The sequence below is a fragment of the Elgaria multicarinata genome, chromosome 6 (assembly GCF_023053635.1).
Source record: "Elgaria multicarinata webbii isolate HBS135686 ecotype San Diego chromosome 6, rElgMul1.1.pri, whole genome shotgun sequence".
Taxonomy (NCBI): domain Eukaryota; kingdom Metazoa; phylum Chordata; class Lepidosauria; order Squamata; family Anguidae; genus Elgaria; species Elgaria multicarinata.
This window is the reverse complement of record NC_086176.1, coordinates 66,992,596-67,017,662: the sequence shown is the minus strand read 5'-3', so window position 1 is coordinate 67,017,662 and position 25,067 is coordinate 66,992,596. Positions and strand designations below refer to the sequence as shown.

At 40.2% G+C, this 25,067-nt stretch overlaps 1 protein-coding gene across 1 annotated transcript in view; it reads right to left on the bottom strand.

Annotated features, from left to right (window-relative positions):
* TMEM232 (transmembrane protein 232) overlaps positions 1–25,067 on the bottom strand; it is a 147,860-nt gene that overhangs the window by 69,145 nt on the left and 53,648 nt on the right. Inside the window, exons 9-11 of the mRNA XM_063129540.1 lie at positions 17,305–17,428; positions 16,335–16,551; positions 526–704 (exon numbers count right to left, since the gene is read on the bottom strand). Coding sequence (XP_062985610.1) covers positions 526–704; positions 16,335–16,551; positions 17,305–17,428 — 520 coding nt within the window. The remainder of the gene's footprint in view (positions 1–525; positions 705–16,334; positions 16,552–17,304; positions 17,429–25,067) is intronic.

The following is a 25,067-nucleotide window of genomic DNA, read 5'->3' as shown; positions in this document are numbered from 1 at the left end:
TGATGTAGTTCCTTTTTGATAAATAGCAGGTTACTTGAACATGCCACTAATATTAACTGGGAGTCCTTGCTGCTCTCCAAATAATTAGTCTATAACTGAAAGTAGACTGACCATATGGAAAGGAGGACAGGCTCCTGTATCTTTAACAGTTGTACAATTAAGGGAATCTCAGCCGGTGTCATCTGTATGCATGCAGCACCTGGTGAAATTCCTTCTTCATCATAACATTAAAGCTGCAGGAGCCCTGCCCTCTTGAACAGATACAAAAGAGGGCAGGGCTCCTGCAGCTTTAACTTTTGTGATGAAGGGGGAATTTTACCAGATGCTGCATGCATACAAATGACACCTACTGAAATTCCCTTTTCTATGCCACTGTTAAAGATACAGGAGCCCTGTCCTTCTTTCCATATGGTCACCCTATGAGGTACCTCCATTTTTTTACCTGAAAAATAATTGATTAATGATGATACGGTAGTAGTCCTGTTTGAGCAATAACTTAAACCAACTACTGGATTTCACACCTACCTCTGCTACTTTTGCAGCATCCAGGACTCGACTCTCCTTTTCAATGTCCTTCTGTTTCTGCAAAGATCTCCACACAGCATTCCTTAATCCTTCTCGATTCACATCCCCAGAGAGTTCACAGCGCAGGATAACTAGATTGTAGATCACACCATAACGGATAACCCAGAATGGATCATGACCTGCAAATAATGATGTTTTGCTATGCCATAAATCTTATGATTTTTTTTTTATCAGATTAGAACATAAGAAACATTTTGCTGCATCACACCAAAATGCAAGTCGCCTAGCATTCTGCTTTAAACAGCAGCCACCTGATGTCTTTGCAAGCTCAGGCCAAATTTAAACATGACAAGGCCATTTAAACGAGGTGTGGAAAGCACTTACCCATATAAGCGTTCCACACAGCTGTCATCTTGTTTAAAAGGCACTTACAGTGTGCACTGGGCTATTTGCAGCCAGCGTTAGCATCCCATCAGCATATCCTTCTGGTCCACAGGCTGTCGGCTGTGCCATTGCTAACTCAGAACACAAATTGCCCATCACATATAGTCTATTGTTTTTAAAAGAAACACTGTTGCATGGAAAAATCTACATAGGTAAGGCCCTGACTGTGTTTTTGCAGGGGATTAAGGTAATGGCTAGCCCCTCAATGGCTATTTTCGTGTTAGGGATTCTATCCAATGGTGTAGTTATGCCAGTGGGAGAGAACGCTGGCAGAACAGATTTCTTCCCTCCCCCTGCAAGCCCCCAAAATTGGTTCTGGAGGGTTGGGGGATCTCTGGACCAGATTTTTTTTTCAGGGGGGGGGGCGTTGCAGGGGAAAAGAGACAGGGAAATCCTTTTGTGCAATCAGACATCTGCTCATCATGCCAGGGTTGAATGCAACCCTAAAAGTTTAGTCTGAAATAGACATTATTTGCTCTCTCACTTTTTGTTGCAATGTGTTGTGTTTTAGTCTTTTGTGAGACCTGATTTATCATAATTTTTTTAAAAAAAAGTTTAAAAACAAAATAGTAGTGCTGAGGCTTTTTAGAATTTCTGTCCTTTTAATTAGCAGCTTCCTCCTTTCAGCTTCCACCACTTTTATTACTTCCAGTTCAGTGTGGCAGCATCATTACTGATTAATGGCCTCTTCGTTGCACCTTATTCACTCAGTCCGTGTTCATCCCAGAGAAGGGGAGGAGGTTAATTATTAATTTTCTCTCATTCGTTTCTTTTCATTTTATTGCAGAATTGCACTGTCACTATAATTACCCAAATTAAGGTGCAATTAAGAGGCAATTCATCAGTAACACTGCTGCTGTGCTGACCAAGAAGCAATAAAAGAAGTAAAAGCTGCAAGGAGGTCGCTAATAATTGCTGTGTATTGTTAATTTTCATGATTTATTTTGTAGTTATACATTGCTGTAAATCACCCTGAGCACTGTGACTATAGCAGAAGTGTGGGTGGTAAATTTCCTTAAATAAGTAATGTTGCAAGGGACCTTTGCTGAATGGGAGTTACTTCTGAGTAAACATTAGCAGAAAGATCCTATCCATGGGGACAAGCATTGCTGAATAACATAGTGTTACTTTCTATGTGGCACCACCATTTTAATTCCACTTTTAGTTGATTGCAGACAAGCAATGCATCAGCAGTAGTAAGAAGTCTGAAAGTGGGAGAACTGTGTTTTCCCCTGGCATCTGGTACTGAGAAATAAACTGCTGCTGTATGTGGATGCTCCATGTTTAATTTGTTTAGTAGAAAAATAAATACTTTGGGGGTCTTTATGGGGAGAGATGGACAAAACAGGGGCTTACTGAATTCACATGAGAGCAGATTTATTTATTTATTTATGAAACATAATAGTAACTACCTCTCTCAGTTCATGGATTTTGTTTCCCGAATGTGGCACAACAGAACTGTTGAGGATAAATAAGTAGTTGAAAGAGGGAGAAGATCAGGAGGATATCAAAAGGGGCTGACTGTGCTTATTTTTCATGAAAAGATGCTTGTATGCTATATTTGTGTTCATGCCATTATGTTAGGTGTGAGGAATATGCTGAGCTTGTAAAAGTGGCTGGATCCCAGGTCGTCTCAGCATGCAATTGTTCAGTCTGAAGGTGAAAACATAGTTGTTCCCTTTCCAGCTGAAAACTGACATAGTACAGAAACACATGCAAATGTGACAATGTTTAAACGTGCCCAAAGATCTGAGAATGTTAAATGACTGTGCTCCTTCTGCAGAGGTTCTTTGCCCCCTCTTGCTTTGCATCATGTTCTCTTGGCATCGGCAGCATTACCTACGTGCCCTCCTAATTAAAACAGGCAATATGACCAATGCCGAGGAAACATTAGTCATCTCTTTAGAGGCCTGTGCTAACTCTAATGAACTACATGACTCCTGAAATGGAGCTCCACATCTTTCATTCTCCTGAATAGAAGTGGCAGTTTAGCTTGGCCATCACTAAAAGGGTAGTCTCCTCGTATTGAATCAGATGGATGAATGGATGGATAGATAGAGGCTGGGTGACACTACGGAGAAGGCCCTCTATCAGGATACTGCATGGCAACATTGTTTGTTTTGGAATGACCAGCAAGGCCATTGTTCTATGGTAACCTCCAAGTTAGATTACTCCAATGCACTCTACGTGGGGCTACATTTGAAGACAGTTCAAATGCTGCAGCTTGTGCAAAATACGGCAGCCAGATAGATAACAGGGACAAAAAGATCCAAACATGTAATACTGAATCTGGCCCAATTGCACTGGCTGCCTGTATGTTTCTGAGCCCAATTCAAGGTGCTGGTTTGACTAATTAAGCCTTACATGGCTTGGGACCACAATATGTGATTGAGTGCCTCTCCCAGCATGAACCAACCCATGTAGTACATTCAGCATCTAAGGCTGTCCTCCAGGTGCCTCCTTTTGGTGATGAACTCTGTCATGACTGCTCCCTTTGGGTCTCCTTTTTACTTCTTTCTATAAATGGATCCCAACCATGGACCCAGTCGGCATATTGCTGCTCACTGGTTCTGTGTTTCACTTACCCTTTTTGGTCCCACACCAACCAGCCCAGCACTCTGTGGTCCACTCTATTCACCCTTTTCCTTCACCACTGCCACCATATATTTCAGTACCTTACCTCAGGTACTTTAAGAATCCAATCCAGTTCATGAAACAAAATAACTTTTATTTAACAATAAGTAAGTTCATGCAGTTTATCAATCTTGTGGTTTCATTTGTTGCAATACTTATTTGTTACAATACAGTATATCTCATGTATCCTTGCCTACTCTACCCACCAGTCAAATCTATCTCCTCCTATCCCCTTTTTTCCCAAAACAATAAAACATTGGTCCTACTCGGTTCTAAACTCTACAGCAGACAAACCCAGTCAGTCTCTCTCTCTCTCTCCTCTCCACACACAACCCTCAACTGCTTCTAACTATTAACTGCTAATTGTCACACACTTGAATCCTATAGCCAATCAGTATCCACTGCAACATTCCATGCACTCACTCCCCCTCCCAACAGAATTAACCACTTACCATCCAAAGTCCAAACCGCACTTACATCCTACATAAATAGCAATAAACACAGACTCCAATATATGGAATGATCTCCTTGAGGAGGCCTGCCTGGCACCGACATTGTTATCTTTTCAGCACCATGTTAAAATTGGTCTCTTCTCTCAGGCTTTTGGCAGCAAATAATGAGTTTTTAATCAGGTCCTGGATTGTTCTTGGCTGATTGTTTAAAAATCGTTTTTAGATATTTGATGTCTATGTATGTGCTATCTGTTTATATGTTTTTATGTAAATGTTCTTTGTACTTTGTATAATATATTTCAATAGTTTAAAATTTTTGTGATCCTCCCAGAGAGCTTCAGCTATGGGGCAATATAGAAATATAATGAATGAAGGATTGAAATGAATGATAAGGAACAAGGAATCATAGATAATCTGACAATCATAGGCAGATCCTTTTGGTTTAAGTGAAAGATTAATTAGACAAGAACTGTTGAGATCATGTTGAGCATATGAATGAACAAATGCGCCACACAGGTTTAGTGAGCGCAATTCAAATTACTTTCATAAAGATTGAATCTTGAAATGCTTTTGGATATTGAGATATGATCATTAAAGTGCTAAAATTATATCAAAACAGTGAGAAAAGTGAAATGACAAAGCAAGGGGGCAAAACCATATATTTGTTTAGATACGTTTATCACAGCATGGAGCCTTCTAGAAGTGGAGCAAGGCTTTTCCAGGTTTCAGGGACAAATTGCATACCACAGGTCACCAGATTACATCAATGAATGGACAGAAGTGGAGCTGCATTTACACCTGCAGTGTAATGGTGAGTCATAAAACAAAATGCCAATGCAAACATGAAATTAGGTCCATTTTAAAGGCTTTTTGAAAAATTCAAGTAGGGATTTAAAAAAAAAAACCTCAAGGCCAATTTACAGGACCAAATTGACATGTTGATAATTAGATTGAAAAATGTATGCACAGTTTGAGATGTAATGAAGTTTGAGAGCTTCAGCACATGCCTGTCTTGCAACTCAACTCACAGCCACAACACAATTGGCCCTAGTTTATAGTACTAAAGTGGAGAAGATCACCCTCCCTTTCCTTTCCACAATCAGAAGAGCAAATCAGCAGTCTCTAGTAACATCCCTAATTCATTTAAACAAGGCATTCTCAGATTGCATCATAGTGAGCCTTCTAAAGCCAAAAAAATAAAAATAAAAAACATTTTCAAGCTGAAGCATTACTACTGTGCACAAACCCAGGACAATTCAGAAGGCGCCTACAAAAAAAGTAGGCCTCAGGAAAGAGTGTCCTTACAGTAACTAAAACAGGGAGTGTAGACTTTCTACATCAATAACTTGAGTTAGGGTGGCCATATGGAAAGGAGGACAGGGTTCCTGCATCTTTAACACTTGTACAGAAAAGGGAATTCCAGCAGGTGTCATTTGTATGCATGCATCTTAAACTTAAAAATAAGTCATGGGTTAGAATAGGGGAATATAAAAGAGATATGTTTGCTGTTCTAAGCTGAAGAAGATGCAGTGCTGGGATCCCATTTGCCTGTGGACCAATATCCCTTCTATAAGTAGAGAAAGCACCAGGAAAATATGAAGCAGTTGTTATCAACATGCTCTTCTAAAAGATGGTGAAAAATGCTTCATGCAAGATCTCCCCGATTTAACTTTCTCTAAATCATTGTCCAGTGAATTACAAGATATTGCGAGCACAACAGAGTTACCGTCAGTCTAACCACAGCCTGCCTTGAAATCCACAAGATAAATGATAAATCTTACAGAACTAGCCACTCATATTCTAGCCACTCATACCTGCTTTTTAAATTCAACTCAAGATTTACTAAGTAAGCAGTATGGCTCTTTAAGCTCTGATACTTTATTTCTGTATAAAAATATTAGTGAAGAGGGCCTATACCATATAACTGGCACTTCGTTAATGCAACAACAACAATGAAATCCTGCTTACAAAGACAGGCCGATTGCAATATGTTAGGAATGTCATAAAAAGTACACTATAATCTAATAATCATGTCTAGACATTTTGAGAGAAATCTATTATAAAACTACTCATCCAGGTCCCCAGCAGCATTATAAGGCTTTCATCTGTTCTGCTTTGCATGACCTAGTGGCAGCTATCAAAAATGTTGCTTTAAATATATTGAAAGAAATATGCCCCTGACAGCTCAACAAGTGAAGAGGCTGGGGGTGGAGGGTGGCATGTAAAAAAGCCTCCGCAACAAAAGCTGTTCAAAGAGAACAGAAGCTAAAGAAGAAAAATCCATTAAGGTATTCAGGAACCTGAAAAGAAAAATGATTCTTTTCATATTCTATTTTTTTTCCTTTGCACACTGCTAATTGAGTAACCACTAAAGAACAAGAACGTGTTCAGTAATTTTGCAGGTGTTTTACCTCTCCCATCATCACAAACACCAGCACTGGGACAAAGAATGCATCAAGTACACTTTAAATAGAAAACATTTCCTTCTACACACTCACCTGTATTAAAATAAAAAGGATGGATTTTTAACTACTGCATTACAAAACCTATCTTCTACATCTCAACTAACATGAGGCACAAGCAACAGAAAGGTTGCTTTCTCTAACAGAAAGGTGGAACACTCTCTGAAGGAACTTTATGGCTCCTGCCACTTTACTATATGGGACACTGCTTTAATAATCTGTAGTAAATACTCTGAATTACTTTAACTCTCTAAATTCAGGTTTAATGTGTTCATTATATCTGAATGGCTGTCAATGGGTAAAGGAAAAATTGGAAAATATTTTATGACTGACTGCTTATGCTTTTCTTAATTGTGATTTTAGACACACACACACACACACACACACACACACAGGCCCCTGTACGTGTACAAAGATCTTGGCATAAATGCAGGGGAAAGATCTTGAAGCTAGACTTTAATAACCTCTCCACAGGAGCCCTGCTATTGTTGCTATGATTGATGAGACACTGATAATGGGTGATAGACCTGTCATCTTTAGTAAAATTTGAAAACTGAACTCTTCAAGTTACTGCCAAGACAAGCACTTTGTGGGGTGATGGAAATTCTGACAGGCTTTAATTCAGTCCCATTGCATACATTTATATGGGGTAGATAAACAGACAAAAAAAAAGATACATGATGCAGTGAGCCTCAGCCATAGTGTCCTGGACTCTGATCTTGTCAGGACTAATTAGCTAGGCAAGGTCAAGAGTGGTCAGTAATTTGACAGGAGCTGTTTAGGGGAAACCATAGTGGTGAGTCAGTTAATCTTCTTTACAAATCATTACTGCAGGTCTGCATTAGCATTGTCTGAGGGCTCTTCAAGTCTTGCATATATGGCATTGTGCTGTTGACATATAAAGGAGTCATCATATTGGAGCTAATAACCCCCAACCCATGTCTATCAAGTGCATAATTAATAAATATCTTAGCCCAAGTTAAAGTTGACAAATAAGGGGGGAAACAGTTCTACAGCTGTTTGTTAACCTTTTTGTATCTTTTCACATATTCCAAGTCGCTCGGATTTATTTGGAGCACCAAAGCCCTTGTAACTAGCAAGATATAACAGATTAAAGCAAGCCTACCACTAATCAAAGCTGGTGTGTTTAACTGCATTCTAAGCCAGCCTTGTAAATGAGTCTGCTCTAATCCTTTAAATTAATGACAAAAACTGTAGCAAGGCTGCAATGTTGCCTCACTATTTTACGAAACATGTTCTGTGCTTTTTCCTCGCTTAAGAACTTTTATGGTCTTCCTTGCCTTGTCACAGCAATGGGAATGAGTTTTGTCAGTTTCACTTCTTGGCTTTTGATAGCAGCACAAGTGAAATTGACAGAGTTCATGCCCAGCTCTGAGAGAGGCTCTTCAAAGCTGGAAATAAAATATGCACAATGCTTCTGCAGTAAGAAAGCACACTCCAGTTCCTTTTAAAAAGGGGGCTGGGGTATGCAGCACAAGTACTCCCCCCTCCCCGCAAAAAAGAGAGGGCTGTGTTTTCTAGAGCAAGGCTATTGTGAACGGAGAAGGAACTGAGGAAATAACGACACTGGAGTTTGGGATAAACTAGGTCTTCTTTATTTAAAGCGGGTAATTCACCCCTCCCTGGTTCTGCATGTGGAAGTGCGGGAATCAGTTAAATCCTTTCTACAGGCTGCTAGCCTGTCTTATGAGCGAGCACCTGGTCCCTTTCATAAGCTACATGTTTTATAAGTTGGGGAGACCACCATGTGTCACCCCCACCTGGTGCCAAACAACTCCAAATAGGTGAGGCAGGAAGGTCCCCAAACGCAAGCCATATCCTGGCACGAGAGCCGTACAACCCTCGAGGAGCAGGCCTCAGAACTTGCCAATCACCGTAAAGGTGCCTTAGTGCTCACCAGCCCTATTCTAATAACCAAAATTCCCGCACAACCCTGCACAACCAATCAGTCTATTTACTCACCCTCCGCTAAGCAATAATCCCTGTATGAAGTAGGCCAAAAAAACAACAACAACCTGTACACAAAAGCCAATCCATGGTAGGTAAAATTCCTACTCAGCCCTTCCAAAGGAAACAGCTGACTATTCCCATACTGGTTAGAGGGAGGGAGGGAGGGAGACGGAAAGTGAAAGAGGCTGGGTTTGCCTTTATAGGCTTGCCCCACACATGTGTCGTGCTGCACACATGTAGCGTCATCTCCTCGTCCTCCCCGCCTGGAAATCACCACCACGCCCAAGCTGTACTGGCAGGGTGGGAATTGGGATTCTTCATCTATCTTCTGGGGAGTGGGCACAGCTCATTTGCCGTTGTTGTGGAATGTTGCAAGATCATTCAAAGGAAACCAAAGCACAGCTGAACAAGTTTTGTAGGACTGTTTGGGTAAACTCCCACCTCCCTCCCTTTAACTTTCCTAGCACTTACTAAGTTGACTTCCTACCTGCCTCAAAAAGATAAATTGGAAAATGGTAAGTATACAAGTCAGCTACATTGGATAATAATAATAGTAATAATAATAATAATAATAATAATAATGAGAGACTATATCTTATAGTGGCAATGGTGAAGCTTTTTGGAAGCAGCCTTCAAAGTCAAGCATAGATTTGTCTTTACTTTTATGACAGATGTCATTGGCATTGCTATATGGGTAGATCATTTAAAATGCATGCTATTAGAAGGGAAGGGGAGGTTAATAATAGGCTTTTGTGTAGTATATTTCCTGTTAGATGCAGAGAAAGGGATGAAAGTTCATCTCAGCTTTGACAAGAGGAGCAAGGAGGATGTTACCTTACCAAAAAGAGAGAGGGAAATATGTAAAGAAGTTTGACTGAATTCTTCAGGGACTGCATAGACACAACCAGCATTTTAAAATGAACTGAAAAAAGGAAAGATATTTCACTTATAGTGAGTGAACTCCCATATATTGTACTGACGAAACACAGTACATAAAAATAAGTGTGTGCTCTGAAGTACTTATGGGAAAGATTAAGTGAATTAATTTTCACTTCATAGACTTTGCAACAAGCATGGGCTTATCCTGAATAAAAACTGCCCCAAACTGTATTCAGGACACAAATGAGAAGTAATGATTTCCACTGACCTAAAAATAAGTATCTCGATTATTGCAGGAAGCCTGATCTAAGGGCCCAACAACACCTTTTAAAAGAAGAATGTCTGTCACCTTTCAAAATACAAAGTTTTTCCAAGGAAAAATTTGCAGGAGATCCATGACTGGAACTCTGAACATTTTCTTTTTGAATGAAATGCAGCTTCAGGGAACTGTCAATTTGGGAAAATGTTTCTCATCCCATCTCAGCCACTTTATCACTGTTTCTACTGCCCCACCTCTTCCTAGGCATGTAATCAGTGCCCGGATGCAGAGCACATAAGGAGTTTGGATTCCTCCTCATATTTGGGACTCATGGATGGGACACCTCATGCTGCCAGAATGGCATTACACCTTTGGTCCTGAGTTTCTGCTCAGAGACAATGCTGTCTCTGCTGCTGGGGCAATCTTAATATCAGAAGCCAGGAGATGGGGTCCAGGATACATTGATTTAGCTGAACCTGTGGTCTTCTTGAATGGAGTCCATTTTGAGTGATTGTTTTGGGGAAGGTTGGCAGTATCTGCTGACTCCCCTTGAACCTCAGTACCAAGCCCAGTAATAGGGTCCTTCTCTTCCACAGGGGAGCTCAAGCAGTTCTGGCTTCACCCTACCAGGAAGGTGGTGAGACATGACAGGGAGAAAAGACTTTAACTCTACACACAGAGACACACACACACATTCCCCTTTGGCTGCTGTTTTTTTATTATTATTATTATTATTATTATTATTATTATTATTATTATTTACCTGCCTCTCCCTCTGGATCGAGGCGGGGGGTGGGTGAGAAGGATACCAATCATGGATTTCTCATATAACAGGTAGATTAACTCTAAGCAGGAAATCTGGAGAAAACAGGATTTGTACTAGTACAAACTGAAGTCTGAATGGCTGAATTGCAGACACCAGCAATAATGGCTTCTTAAATTCAGGCACAGAGTTTGCCATGGTTTCTGCACAGTTGGTGTTCACTGAACTGGGTTGAGAAATATTTAGCACTAGGCCAGTGTGAATGTACCTAATGAAGTTTGAGAGGTAGTCACTGCAATCTTATTGACTTCTATGTAGGTAACAAGGAGCTGGTAATTTATCCTAAATTGATTTCCTCTGGTCAGCTTGGTTTCAGAGTGCTTGGTGAAAATCTATACAGGTCATAGAAAATCTCTATGCATTTCCATACGGGTGGCACATTTCCAGTACACCGATTTACTTGTTCACCGCGCACACAGATATTGTTGTGTTCACCTGAGGAAACAAGTAATTTCCATACCATACTTCTTTATTGCGATCCATAGATCCATGAAAAAACAAGAATCAAACATGAAACATCATACAGTTAGAGCTATTATCAACTTTCGTCTAATACACAGAGAGCTCTAATCCTGGCTGCCACTGTAAGAAATTTAGCAACAGCCAAATTTACTTTTGAGGACTTAACTTCCAACAGAAACTTAACATAAAATTTGTCTGAACTTCTGGACAGTTTACTCAACAACGGGGTGATCATAAGATGACAGGCCTGATTATAAAAGCTACAGGACAGAAGGATATGCTCCATCGTCTCCACTTCCATATTCCTACAGGGGCACCGTCGTTCCTGATAAGGGACACCAGCATATCTGCCCCGAAGTAATTCAATATAATAAACATTGCATCTGGCCTTGGAGAAAGCGATATGATATTTAGCCACCGACAGGTTCTTTAGATAGTCAGCCAGCTGAAGAGGCCCAACGTAATGAACGTGCAATGCACTGGGAGAGCAAGAAACATAAGAGCAAGTGCATAAGTCGCAGAAGGCTATATCCCACAGTCTTTGTTTAACAGATTTAAAAGCAAAATTCAAGCCCAGATTAAGGAGGAGGGAAGAGGAGAGACCAATTGAAGCTGCCTTCTTGGCAAGAAGCTTGGACCAGCTGTTCACATAGTTGTCCTGAGACAGACATGGAAGCAGACCTGAGCCCCTCCCAAAAAGACTAACTTCCATCCAAAATTTTAAGGCAGGCCACCAAGCCCTAAGCGAAAGAGAGCTTTCCCCGGTTTCCAACAAAAGTACAGAATTAGGGACACACTTTGGGAGTTGAAGAAGGGCCCTCAAAAACCTTGTCTGTAGCCTATCTATCTCAGATGTTAATCCCCCTAAACAAGTCATTTCTGTCTTCCTATATTTGGCCTTGCATGTAATCAATGGGAGCACGCATGCCTGAGATGTCAAGAATGTGCATTTCAGAGTAAAGGTGGTTAGCTACATTGTATCCTGGTGAATATTGTCAAATCACATACTATGGAGCTCACCGAGGAAGAAGGGGCATTTAAGCATAGTTTTTGTCAACTGATCAACTATTTGAAAAGCTGCTTTGACCTTTTAAGGGTGCAATCCTATGCATGTTTAGTCATTAAAAAAGTCCTACAACTCCCACCATTCCACAGGCAACCATGGATGGTGCCCTAAGTGTGTTTGTTTAAGAAGCTACACGTAGTTGAAAACTGACACCCTCCTTCTTTCTAAGGCCGGTTAGCCCTCAACGGAGGAGGGAAGATCTTGCAATGTGTTTATCGCGAGATCCCTCCTCTGTTTACATGTGACCTGCGACAACCTCAGAAGGAAAGGTGTCGTGCCTGCCATTTTGTGGGGAGATTAAAGGGGCAGCAGCGCACGAACGCTCATGTGCAAAAGGGCGCAGCTCCCGGCTCCTCACAAGGAATCACGAGGAGCTGGGTCAACCCATGGCCACACGTTCCGCAGTCTCAGACTCAGCCCAAGACCGCGGAAAAACCAGGGCTAAAGGGGAGGGTGAGATCGCGGGGCAAGGGAGGGATCATCCATCCCTGATCCCAGGATCCCCTGTGTATCATGTGGACACATAGGGACGATCCCGGGGATCACCCCAGGATTTTGCCTGTCTAGCTATGGCCTAAGTTGACTTTGCCCCCTCTCCCTTCTCTCAGTAAACCTGGATGCCCCTCTGAAGACATCTATGTGGAACAATGTCTCTCTCATTTTTCCTTTCTTCCTTCAGCCTCCCCTCCTTCCAATCTACTGCCTCCATGAAATCTTTGGCTTAACCCGTTTTAAATTTTGTGATGTCGCCTTGAGGCCCAGCATTGGGCAAAAGGCGGATAATAATAATAATAATAATAATAATAATAATAATAATAATAATAATAATAATAATAATCCCCTCAATCCACATCCTCACCTCAAACAAAGTGTAAATACCCCTACATTGCATTCATTCCTTGTTAGGCTTCATTCTCATTCCTTCTCTTTCTTTGTCATTCTCCTTGTCTCTCCCTTCCCTCCCTTGATCCCATGTTGACTTCCTACATAAAAATTTAGATTGTAGGCTCCTTGGGACAACAACCTTTCCCACCCACCCCTAATTTTACTCTGTAATGCAGTACATATACTGAAGGATGCTAAATATATAAATAGGCTCTGCAAGAAAGCAGGGCAAAACAGCAAATTTCGCAGGCAGGTGGATGAACTTCTTGCTGGTCTGCATTTCAGGACACCAGAAAGACTTTGATGAGCAAAGGGAGATTTAAAATTCCAAAATGCCCCACAAATGCACTGACACATGCAGTACATGGACGCACTGAAGCTCTGACTGCAGGATCATGTGGAACCTGCACAGTACCAAGCAGTTAATAAATGATCCATAGGGGAATTTTACCTTGCCTTCTTATCAGAGTCCAATTTCAAGGACATTTACTGTCACAAACACCACCACTTGACATGGCCACAATACCACTTCCTCTTATTTGATACAACAATGTCAAAACCTTTCAGAGAGGTTTCAAGCATGTCCTTGTTCCATTTCCATTGCTCATTATGTTTTCAAGTGCCAGCACACTGCTTAGCATACGGCATCTCTTTTAACAACTGGAAATATTCATGTGAACAACATAAATGACAACACATAGCTTAGTGCTTCAGTAATGAATGTCTCAATACGGCTGGGTTATTGAGTGAACCAAATTTTGTCATTTCACACAAAGTACTACTGGTAAATCTAGCATAAACCTTTACTATTTTCTAATAGTGACTTTTAAGACATACACATTTTTCAATTATGCAAAACATTGCTGATAACATTGTTGCGTATCTGAACTTCAGCTTCAGGCCAAATTCCAATGTTCGTGGCATCTCAACAATGAAAATAAGGATGAGTAATGCCAAAAGTAATCCTTTGTCTTGAAACCAAAGTTCCCAAGGTCCCTATTTTTCAACTTGTCATATGCCATGATGTATCCTATGTATACACTTGGCCTGTTTCAATATGGATCAATATGAGTTTCCATGAAATTTGCTGCCCCAAGCTGTAGCGACAGCCACCAATTTAAGTGGTTTGAAAAGAGGATTAGGCAAATTCATGAAAGACAAGGATATTAACGGCTATTAGTCATGATGACTATATTCTATTTCCAGGATCAGAGACACCATGGGCCTAATCTACACCAAGCAGGATATTGCACTATGAAAGCGGTATATAAAAGGCAGGAGCCACATTACTGCTTTATAGTGGTATTGAAGTGTACTGACAACTGTTGGGGCCCATTGACAAATACCATATACCACTTTCATAGTGCAATATCCTGCTTGGTGTAGATTAGGCCCATGTCTCTAAATATGTTGCTGGAAAGCAGCAGGAGAAGGCTATAGTCCGCATATCCTACTTGTGAGTGTCCCATGGCATTTATTTATTCCTCTTTTAGACCATCCAATAATCAGAGGTCTCTGTATGGTGTACAGGTAAACTACAAACATAAAACACCAATCAACAATAAAACAATGATAAAAAACAGCACATGGTAAATTCAGCAGCAAGGGGTACAAACAATGTAGCACATAATAAAACCAAAGTAAAAGCAGCAGCAAAAATAAAACAGTGTAAAGATTTAAGGGCATCAAAGTAATTTTTAATGCTTAGGAGAATATGAAACTATTTACCTGGCACTGAGAAGACCATAACATAGGTGCCAGCCAAATCTTTCTGTGGAGGCTATTACACAATGTCACCTCTAAAAAGGCCCCTTGCAGCCACCTGCCTCATTTCATTTGGCAAGCACACCTGGAAGAAGGCCTCATATAATGACCTTAGGGTCTTGGTAGGTAGATACAGGAGGGGACACTTCTTCAGGTAACCTGGGTCCAAGCTGTTTAAAGCTTTAAATTTCCTTTCCAAAAATATTAGGTCATCTTCCTCTTTCTGTGTTCCACTGCAATCAAAGACTTTTCTTTTTAAACAAGTGTGTGCATGTATGTATGTATATGCATTTGCATCTGGCCCCCGACCTAGCATAGATCAACAAACTGAAGGTCAACAAACTGAAACTCTATCTAGACAAGATGAAGGTACTGTTAGCAGGTGGTTCATCTGCCTGTTGAGCATTGTTTAACTGGTTCTGGAGAAGATTCCACTCTCCCTGAATGATCAATTGTGCAACTTGTGATGATCCTGGATCCATCATTGTCACTTGAGGCCTAGATGGCCTCAGTGGCCAGGCATGCCTTTTATCAGCTGAGGTTGATATACCAGCTGTGGCCCTATCTGGACTGAGATAGTCTGGTGACAGTTATTCATGCTTTGTTAACCTCCCAGCTGGATTACTGCAATTCATTGTATATGGGGCTATCTTTGAAGATGGTTCAGAAACTTCAGTTAGTTCAAAACAGAGCAACTAGGTTTGTCACTTGGACTGGCCTATATGATCATGTGATGCCAGTGTTTCATCAGTTGCACTTGGCCTCCAGTCTGCTTCTGAGCCCAATTCAAAGTTTTGCTGTTGACCTTTAATGGCTTGAGACCAGAGAATCTACAGGAACTTCTCCTCCCATATGTACGCCGCCCTGAGATCTTAATGATATAGTGCGGGGTACAAATGTTTTACATAAATAAATGTACCTGCTCAGACTATGAGGTCATTTTCAGAGGCCATTCTCTCAGTACCCCTGCCAAAGGAAACTAAGTGTGTGGCTACAAGAGAGAGAACTTTCTCAGTTATGGCACCCCACTTATGGAATGCCCTCCCCAAAGAGGCTGAACTGGCACCTACATTGTTATATTTCCAGCACCAGGCAAAGACCTTTCTTTTTTACCTAACCATTTTAAAGATCTAGTTCTAGATTTTTATGGCTGTTCTTATATATTTTTATCTACTCCTGCACTGTCTGTTATTTTGTATTGTATTTTACTGTATGAGCTACATTTTAAAGGCCAATTTAACTGGAGTCTACCCTTAGTTGTCCCTTCTTATAAGATGAAGATGAAAATGTTCTGTTTTGTTTTCTGGTGACACAGGTAAGCCTTGTAAATTTCCGGTGTGCATTTTTGTGTGCTTGAGATCTGGTAAGCTTGTACCACCATGAAGATTTTCTGTTACCTTTGATCAGAAGCATATTTACTTGGAAATAAGCCCCATTAAATCCCTAGTAAGTATGTTTAGGATTGCAACATTCATATCAGACAAGAAACTCTATTTTTATTCAAGCCACCCGGGGGGGTTTGAAGCAGAAATTTGCCTTTAATAAAAAAAACCAGGCATGATGTTAAGAGTTTCAGTGTACACACAGTAGGAAATATACAAAAACCTTTCAAGCTGTTTGTGATATATACACAATGCTTTAAAGATATGTCTCCATACTTCCACATATACACAACATATAGGAATAAATTTGCCTCTTTGGTACTTACAGTCATCTGGTGAAGGGCAGTAGCACAAAAGATCAAGAAAACTTGCCCCTCTTAATTCTTTGTCCTCCTTCAGTTCCTTGACACAATAACAGAATCCAAGAAAAGCCGTTTTTTGCAAATCAGTACTAATGCCATGTAAGCAGATTTCTCTCAGTATATTGGTGTATACGAATCCCACTTGCCAGTGCCAGCATATGAAGTTCTCACTACTCTTTTGCTATAGGAAGAAATACTACAGTTTAAACAAATATCTACCATGTCAGTGACAAGGCTACACTTCTAAGAAAGGAACAGAGGTGCTCTCAGGGCCAGGACCTTTGAGGGTCCCAATCAGGAGAATGAGAAGCAGGGCCTCAAACACAGTAAGGCTGGCTTACTACATTTTGCATTAAGTAAACCACATTTCCATCATAAGGGGTTTGCTATATGACCATTAATTCCAGATTCTCAAATTACCTAAGTGCATCACTGAGCAGCGGTATATAAATATGTAAACAATTAAATGTCATAATTGTTCACATATTTATATACCTCCACTCAGTGCCACAAGAACATTGATCCACTATAGTTTTTACAACACACCTTACAGCTTGAACCTGGAATGAGGAACATGCAAACCTCCACATGTTATTGGACTACAATTTCCATCATTCCGCATCATTGGCTGTGCTGGCCAGGACAACAACATCTGGAGGGTGGCACATTCACCACCTCTGCTGATCACCAGTGTGATCAATGGGGCTTATACCCAAGTCAGTCCCACAAGAATAACTCAAAATGCACTGGGCTATAGAATTACATTTCAAGTTTATTCAACTTGGTCTGTTTATCCAGTTTCCCAAGGTAGAATCCTGAGATCAATAGAAACCTCAAGGACAAACAGTAAAGAAAATAAATTCTTTGGTTCTGTCCAATTTAGTATTTTCCACAAGCACATTTTCTTCTACATCCGAATTAGCCCGGCTGTTACCTGCTTCTGAGGAGGCATAGAGCTTGAAATAAAATCTCTCACAAGGTCCATTAAAACTTTCAGGCAGGACATGTTTAATTTGGCAGTCTCTCCAAGAATCATCAAACCCAATACTGATTCCAACCTAGATATTTCAGGACAGAAAGGACAAATATTGGCTCCAATTTCTTTGTTTTGTTTTTTCAAATTGAAAAGAATGTGTTTCATTGATTACTCCAACTAATTTCTATTAAAAGATACTAACTTCTTTTGGACTTAATTAACAAACATCTAGACATCTGAGGCCTGATTTAAATGCAACAATGTCCCATGAAAAATGCTTACCTGTGTAAACATTCCATATGGCTTCCACCTTATTCAGATGTGCATACTGCATGCATTGCCCCACACATATAACTGTTAGTATACCAGCCACAAAGCTATCTGGGCCACAAATCATTGCCATGCTGACACTGAATGTTAATGGGCCAGCACACAACAGTAAGCATACTTCAACAAGATGGTGGAAGGATGGAGCAGCTACATCGACAAGCCCTTTTCATGGGGCATAGTTGTTGTTAAATCAGGCCTTAGTCACAGCTTTTATATGTTGATTGAAATGCAGACTGTTTGCAGACTAATGGTACTTTTTTAGAGAGGCAGCATCACTATCTTACAAACACTTTATCAGAGCTGGACACTTATAGTGATAGCGCAATAAATGTTATGACGAGTGCAAAGGCTGCTATGACGAGTGCAAAGGCTTACCATGGTGTGAAGCATTTTTGGAAAACTGTAGGAGGTGCAGGCTTGAGAACTGGAGTGGATGAGTGCATAGTCCCAAAAAGGGAAAGCAATATATTCAGCTAAAGTGTTTTGTCAAGGGGCAAGTAACTCAAAATAGCGTATGACAGACCTTGACTACTATATTCCTTTTAGAGCCACTTTCCACTAGGGATGGGTAGGGATTTTGTTTGGTTCATTTTTGTATATGAACTTACTGAAATTTGCTAATTTCCTCTTAACCACGATGGAAAGAGCTTGATTTTTTTAAAAAATAAATAAGTGAGAAAGCAAAACTGATAGATTCTTCCATCTAGGCACAAAGCTTCCTTTGAGTGCTTCATTCTGAACAGTTTTCTGGTTTGAATCTCTCTGTACTCAAATCATTCCTTTGGTACTGAATTAGGTTTCCACCTCTTTTTTCTGACAAGCTCCTTATCTTTAACAGCTATGTGACAGGCAGGTACAACGTGGTCCTCTCTGCGCTGGGAGGAGCTGTACCCACTGAATTTTGCTGCGGCAGATGGATGAGAATTTTGTTCAGTTTATTTTTAAAAAATTGTTATTGTAAGAACTTATCAAAATTCTCAAATGTCTTCATCAACAGGATGGGAAGAACCTCAGATTTTAAACAACCAAATGCGGGAGTAAGTGAAACTGACAGATTCATCGATCCCAACATTCTACACATCGAAGGATATGAAATGGTTGTGCTTGTTGGGGGGCAAGAACAGATCTTTATCAGCAACTCCAGTTAGCAAACCAAGTAATGGTAGCAAGTAATTCACCAATAATGGGGACACCAAGTAGGGTGAAGTTCCTTGGTTGGTGTAGCAACCCCTGTTGTATCCCAATGGAAAAGGCCCTTAAGAACCCTATTTCAGTATAGGATTAAATTTCAGTTGGCCCTACATTGTCATATCATCCTATCCCTGGGAGGATTTCTGTACTTAAAATGTTGGCACCAAAATTTTATCAATCCATTAAAATGTGTCAAGCTTCCAGTCAAATAAACGGAATATAAATTCCTCAGATAAACTGGCATGCAGAGTCTCTATTTAACTTTGATATTGTTCATCAGTTAGATGAGACTTGACGGCTAGGACACTGCTATAATTCAACTATTTGTGTTTTCTTCAAAAAGATAGAAAGCTAGCCACAGGGCATGACCTTAGCATTGTAGCTGACAAACCCGTTATGTCACAATAATTGGATTTCACTTCATTTATATCCAGGTACTAACTATTTGTGTCAGTGTAGATGGCTGCCATGGCGGAGAATCACTACTACACCAATGGTAACATTATCATGCTTTGTAATATTTTCCTGGCATAAAATATCCCCCATCACATGTAATTATGGTGCTGCAAGCAGCTGTAGAAACCATCCCCCTACGTGCCCCCCAAATCTGCTCCAGAACATCCCCATACAGTCCAGAGCAGATATAGGAGCACACAGGTGGCTGCAGGAAGGAGAGGGAAATCTACTTTGCCAGCTGTTAATTATGCTGGCAGTCAGACACCACTGGATACAACTCAATGGAAATAGATTGTTTTAGTATCTGGCCAGCATCTGGTTCACTGCTGGAAACAGAATGGTAGACTGGATGAACCTTCGGTATGATCCAGCCAAGCTCTTCATATTTTTGAATGCTCTTATTATCAGCTTATTTATTCCATTTACTATTTACTTTATTCATCCAATTTGTAGATAGTGCTCTTTTTTCAATTAATGTGATGGGGGCAAGGAGATTCATGTTAGTGCTTCTGAAAAACTTTAGGGCAGCTTGTCCTCCATTATGAGGCCTAGTACTAGTAGGTGATGACAGAGGAGTTATTGAGCTAATTAGATTAGAAATAAAGTAAGGATTTATCATAATTAAGGGCATAATCCTATGTATATTTAGACTGAAAAAAAATCCTACAACTCCCAGCATTCCCCAGCTATTGGGCAGTCATGCCAGCTGGGGATTGCTGGCAGATGTAGGGCTTTTTTCTGTCTAAAAACGCACAGAATTGTGCCCTAAATGAAGGATCCTATAATCAAAGGTTGTTTGTTCTCCAGTAAGAAAACTGAAGAAGGTGACTAGTACAACATTGGTGGGATCATTTCAGCTTATTTATTAAGGAAAAATTACACACTAATAAATTCACAAATGTCAACAATAAAAATCTCCTAATATAAATACTATTCACATAATACACATTTTAGACATTTGCTATTAAGGCCAGAGTTTGAAAAAGAAACATAATAAAACTAAAAGATGAAACCATGGGAAGAAGTCAACAAACTTAATGATGAATTCAGAATGCATTATGAGAAAAGTACGTGAAGTAAAATGAGAGACGTTCTAGCTCTTTTAAATATATGATTGAACCCCATGGTTCAGTCACAACCTAGGGTTCAATGACAACACACACTTAACCTGTACTCAACCCCTGAGTGTGGGTTATCATGTTGTCTGAATCCAGCCAGTGTGTTCTCAGCTCAGAGTCCTGGCTTGATCCTTCAGTTCTGACTCCTTGCTGCAGCTCCTTCCTGCTAGTTCTCCTCTGACTGCTGCTTATCGCTCAGGCCTGACACTTGAGAGCACATGCCCAACATTTAATCCCTGGCATCTTCAGTTAAAAAGTCACAGATAACAGATCTTGGAACCATTTTCCGCTGTGTGCTCCAGAAAGCTGCCGCCAATCAGAATAGAGTAATAGACTAGAGATGCCAATAGATATAAGGAGCAAAACAGACATTATAATTCACATGAAGCTGCCAGCTCTCCATGTCCCTTTTACTCCTTTCTTGTAATGTCTAATACAATTGTATGACATCATCACAATTTGCATCTTTCCACTCCCACCTCACATCTTTGGCTGGTGCAGAGAGGGACCATGCAATGATGTCACATCATACATTTTTGGTGTTAGATGTTGGAAGAAACAGTAGAGAGGCATGGAGCAGTAGCAGCTTTCTTTCATTTATAAAGTCTAGCTTGGTGCTAAGTAGCGCCTCACATATTAAACTTATTCTACATAACCAGTGTGCCACAATGTATAAAATTCATGATTTGCCCAAGTTATATGACAACAGTTAAACCCACTGCACTACAAAAACAAACCATAGTGGCTTGCTGTGAGCTGCAGCGTGTGCCAGGCACAAATTGCATCATCACTGCCCGGCTGAAGCTTATCGTGTTGTCCCAACCCAGATGGCATAGCTTGTTGAAGGGTTAAACAACCCTCAAATAACCCATGGGATGTTGTATGGTTATTTGAGGGTTGTTTAATCCTTCAACAAGCCATGCTGCCTGGCACTCACTGTGGCTCATAGCAAATCACACCTGGCACATGCCACAGCTCAAAACAAACCACCAAGGCTTGCTTTGACTGTGTGAACCAGGCCAGCAGGTGCAACCATATTCCCACATACCTGGGAATAAGCCCCAGTGAACTCAGTGGGACTTACTACTAAGTAGATGTGCATAGGATTACATTGCTAGACAATTAATTGTAATTTTTAAGGCACAATCCTACGTATGTTTAGACAGAAAAAAAAGTTCTGTAACTCCCAGCATTCCCTATTCACCCTTGCTAGTTGGAGGATCCTGGGAGTTATAGGATTTCTTTCTGTTTAAACGTGCATAGGATTGCACCTTTAGCTGGTTATCTGGCTAAATTAAGATTTCTTTAGTTTAGTCAGGTAACTATTATATATTAAAAAATGTGTCTATGTATAGTATATATGTGTATATATATGTATGTGTGTGTGAATATATATATATATATATGTGTGTGTGTGTGTGTGTGTGATAATTTTCTTCAGATAATTAACATTTATAAAATCAAAGTCTCAATGGATGTTACAAGTGGAATGCCTATCCAGATCACTTAAGTCTCATGTGGTCTATGATGAATCCATGGCATTTCTAGCAGATGTTTTTGAGTTTCAAATTAAAAATGTAATTAAGACACCACAATGCAATTCAACAGAAATGTCACCAAAATGAGGTCAATAGAGTGTAATATACATAACAGCGCAAATCACACATGGAGCATTACAACAATAAATAAAATATTTAGCATTTGTTAAAATGGTATTTATTTATTTATTTATTTATTTCATTACATTTTTATACTGCCCAATAGCCGAGGCTCTCTGGACACAATTAAAACCATAAAATACAGAAAGCAGAATGTAATAATGACTTGTCTACAGCAAGCCAGAATGTAATAAAAAGCTTTAAAAGTTTTACTATATAAAACCAAGATAAACCTGGCAGTAGTTACAGCCCAGAGAAAGCCTGTATAAAAAGGCAAGGTTTGGAAAGGCATTTTAAAGGATGTTACATTTTTGGCTTCCCAAACCACAAACCTTAGAAAATTTGTGTTCCTATAAAACGGGCATTAAAGCTATCCACATAAGCCTTCATAGAAGTCATGACTTATTACGCAGATACCTCTCCATTGCAAAACAATGTGGCTTCCCAAATATCCAATTAGCACATTAATTCTAGGGACAGCTGTCTTTAAAAAAAATTCTCTTCAGCCCTCGGAAAATGCAGATGCTGGCCTTTATAGCTATGACTATTTAACTGCAACCCTGAGATGGCCTCTTTCTAAAAGGCTTTCAGTTCCATTGTCCACGTCTATCCCAAGGCTTCCTCTGTGATATATGAATAAAAATGATTCATCAATGTCAGCAATCTATGGCAACCTAATGGTGCTATGGCAACATTTTCTTTTCATTCAGGGTTAGTCATACGGCTGGGATTCTAGGGAAAAAAATGCTTTTCAGAAAGAGTGACCAGAAGTCATTAACTCACATATAGATTTAGAAAGGAAACGAAAGGAATGTTTTAGAAAAAAACAGAACAAACTCTGGCTGTGTGAAGAAATGAAAAATGATTCCAGGAGGGCTCACTGACAACAAGGGAAGGCAGTGGATGCGTGGTTCAGCATTCACCAAAGTCCTGAAAAATGAAACAGATGACCAAAAAATAAAATAAAAATTGTTGCACAGTGCCCCCTCGTCACAAAAGCTCTTGGATCCAACCAAAACCATTCATCTAATTCTAGGAAAGAGTTAAATGCATTCCCTTAATGTATTTAATGCAACTTTCTGAATTTTTTAATATCTGAATTATAGGAATAGGACATGAGCTCAGAAACCACTACATTAGAACTGTGCATCTCTTGATTTTGAACTGAATAAGAGTGTTTATGCTAGTAGTTGAATAGTATCGTTTCTGTATCCTTCGTTATTTAATTCATGGGATAAAGGTGTTTCATGGGGGGGGGGGTGTTACTTGGTGTATTGAGCTTTTCCTAATACGCTTACCAAATTGGAGGACCTCCCATAAAGAAGATATGTACAGTATAAACTGCTATTTACTTTTTGTATTAGATAAACTTCAGATTATGATTTAGGGGAAGAGGAAGTGCTGGGGTCATTAAAACGGACAGATGATCTAAATAAATACAGACACTGCGCTTTTTGGGTTGTGTCTATCTCACTTTTCTTTCCACTTTGTCACGCCTCCCTCAGATTCTTCTGAGGACAAAGGAGAATGGCAGGTTGTGGGTTCTGTGAAGGGACTAGCACAGAAGCAGCTCGATAAGCTAACTAATAAGCATCGATGCCCTGCTTCAGCCTCTCTGTTTGATTCAGAGGACAAGGTTCCACTGACCACAGTGGAATGAAGGAGGCTTCATGTAAAAGCACAATGAAAGTGAGTGAGTGTCCGTTTAAGACAGAAAGCCTCCCTGAAGACAGAGGATTCATTGCCAGCAGCTGCTCCAGGATGCTGAATTTAAAAGCAGCGAGAAGGCACAGGACAATTGCAGAAGAAACAACGTTGTATCTACATGCCGGATCTCATCAGCCTGGTCCTAGACCCGGAGTCTTTACACCTCGAATTCCTCAGATTTTGGACTCTGGATTGGAAAAGGACTTTTCTCTGCCTCATTGAATTAACTTCGTTGAATCGGTAAACTTCCAAGGCCTGCATACAGTCTCGCCCTCCCTCTTTCGGATTTATTACCCCGGCTTATCTGCAAGAGTTTTATTGCAGTCAGCACATTTCAGCTTCAGTCAGCCGGCAAAGCCTGACACACTTCTTACCATGTCTCCTTGTCTATGTGTGTGCATGATTACACACATACACCCAAGGAACACATGCGGTGATCTTTAATGTAAAGTCATGGTACACGATGGCAAAAACAGCTCATGAAACTGCTGAACTGTCTTGGGAGTGGGAACTCTGCTCTTCAACATTCACCAAGCGCTATCCCCACTTCAGAACATGATTGCTTTTAAAGAATTTATGCAGGTTACTTTGGGGGGAAAAACACATCTGAAAATACCTTCAGCAGTATCCAAAGCTGCCAATACATTAGCAGGACCCATCAATAGTGCAATAGGAAGATACCAAATCCTGTAGTAATCGGAAACAAGCCAAAATGCTCAATTCTAGGGTTGCTATCGGTAATACTAGTTCCTGGTGGGCTTGTGATGGGTCCTGCTAGCACAATAGAAACACCAGAAGCACAGCAACAGTATTGGATACTGCCCATTATTTTCATTTGTTTAGCAAGCTCTTTATATTCTTCACCTATTTATTGTCATTTTTAAGTAGCAAAGGTTAGAATCTTTGAAATGCTCGATTAAAATCTGAGATGTGGTTTGATTTAGTGATCCACACATTAAAGCAACTTTTTTTATTCTGAAAAGCAAATTTAAGTTTGACTTCACAGACAGAAAAGGAAAAAAGGGCACCGCTGAAGCTCAAACACCCTCCCTAAGGACTTAGCACTTGCTGACAGCAGTAAAAAGAAGGGGGATGGGGGGAAAACAGCAGAGGCATGGAATGGAATGGCTATATTTTTGAATCATTTCATTTTACGCATTTAACAAAAATGCATTGTATTATGCTGTTGGCGACAGTTAAGCTCAATGCCTCAGACAAAAAGATCACTATTAATAATCTAATAACTCCTGGGATGCCTTTA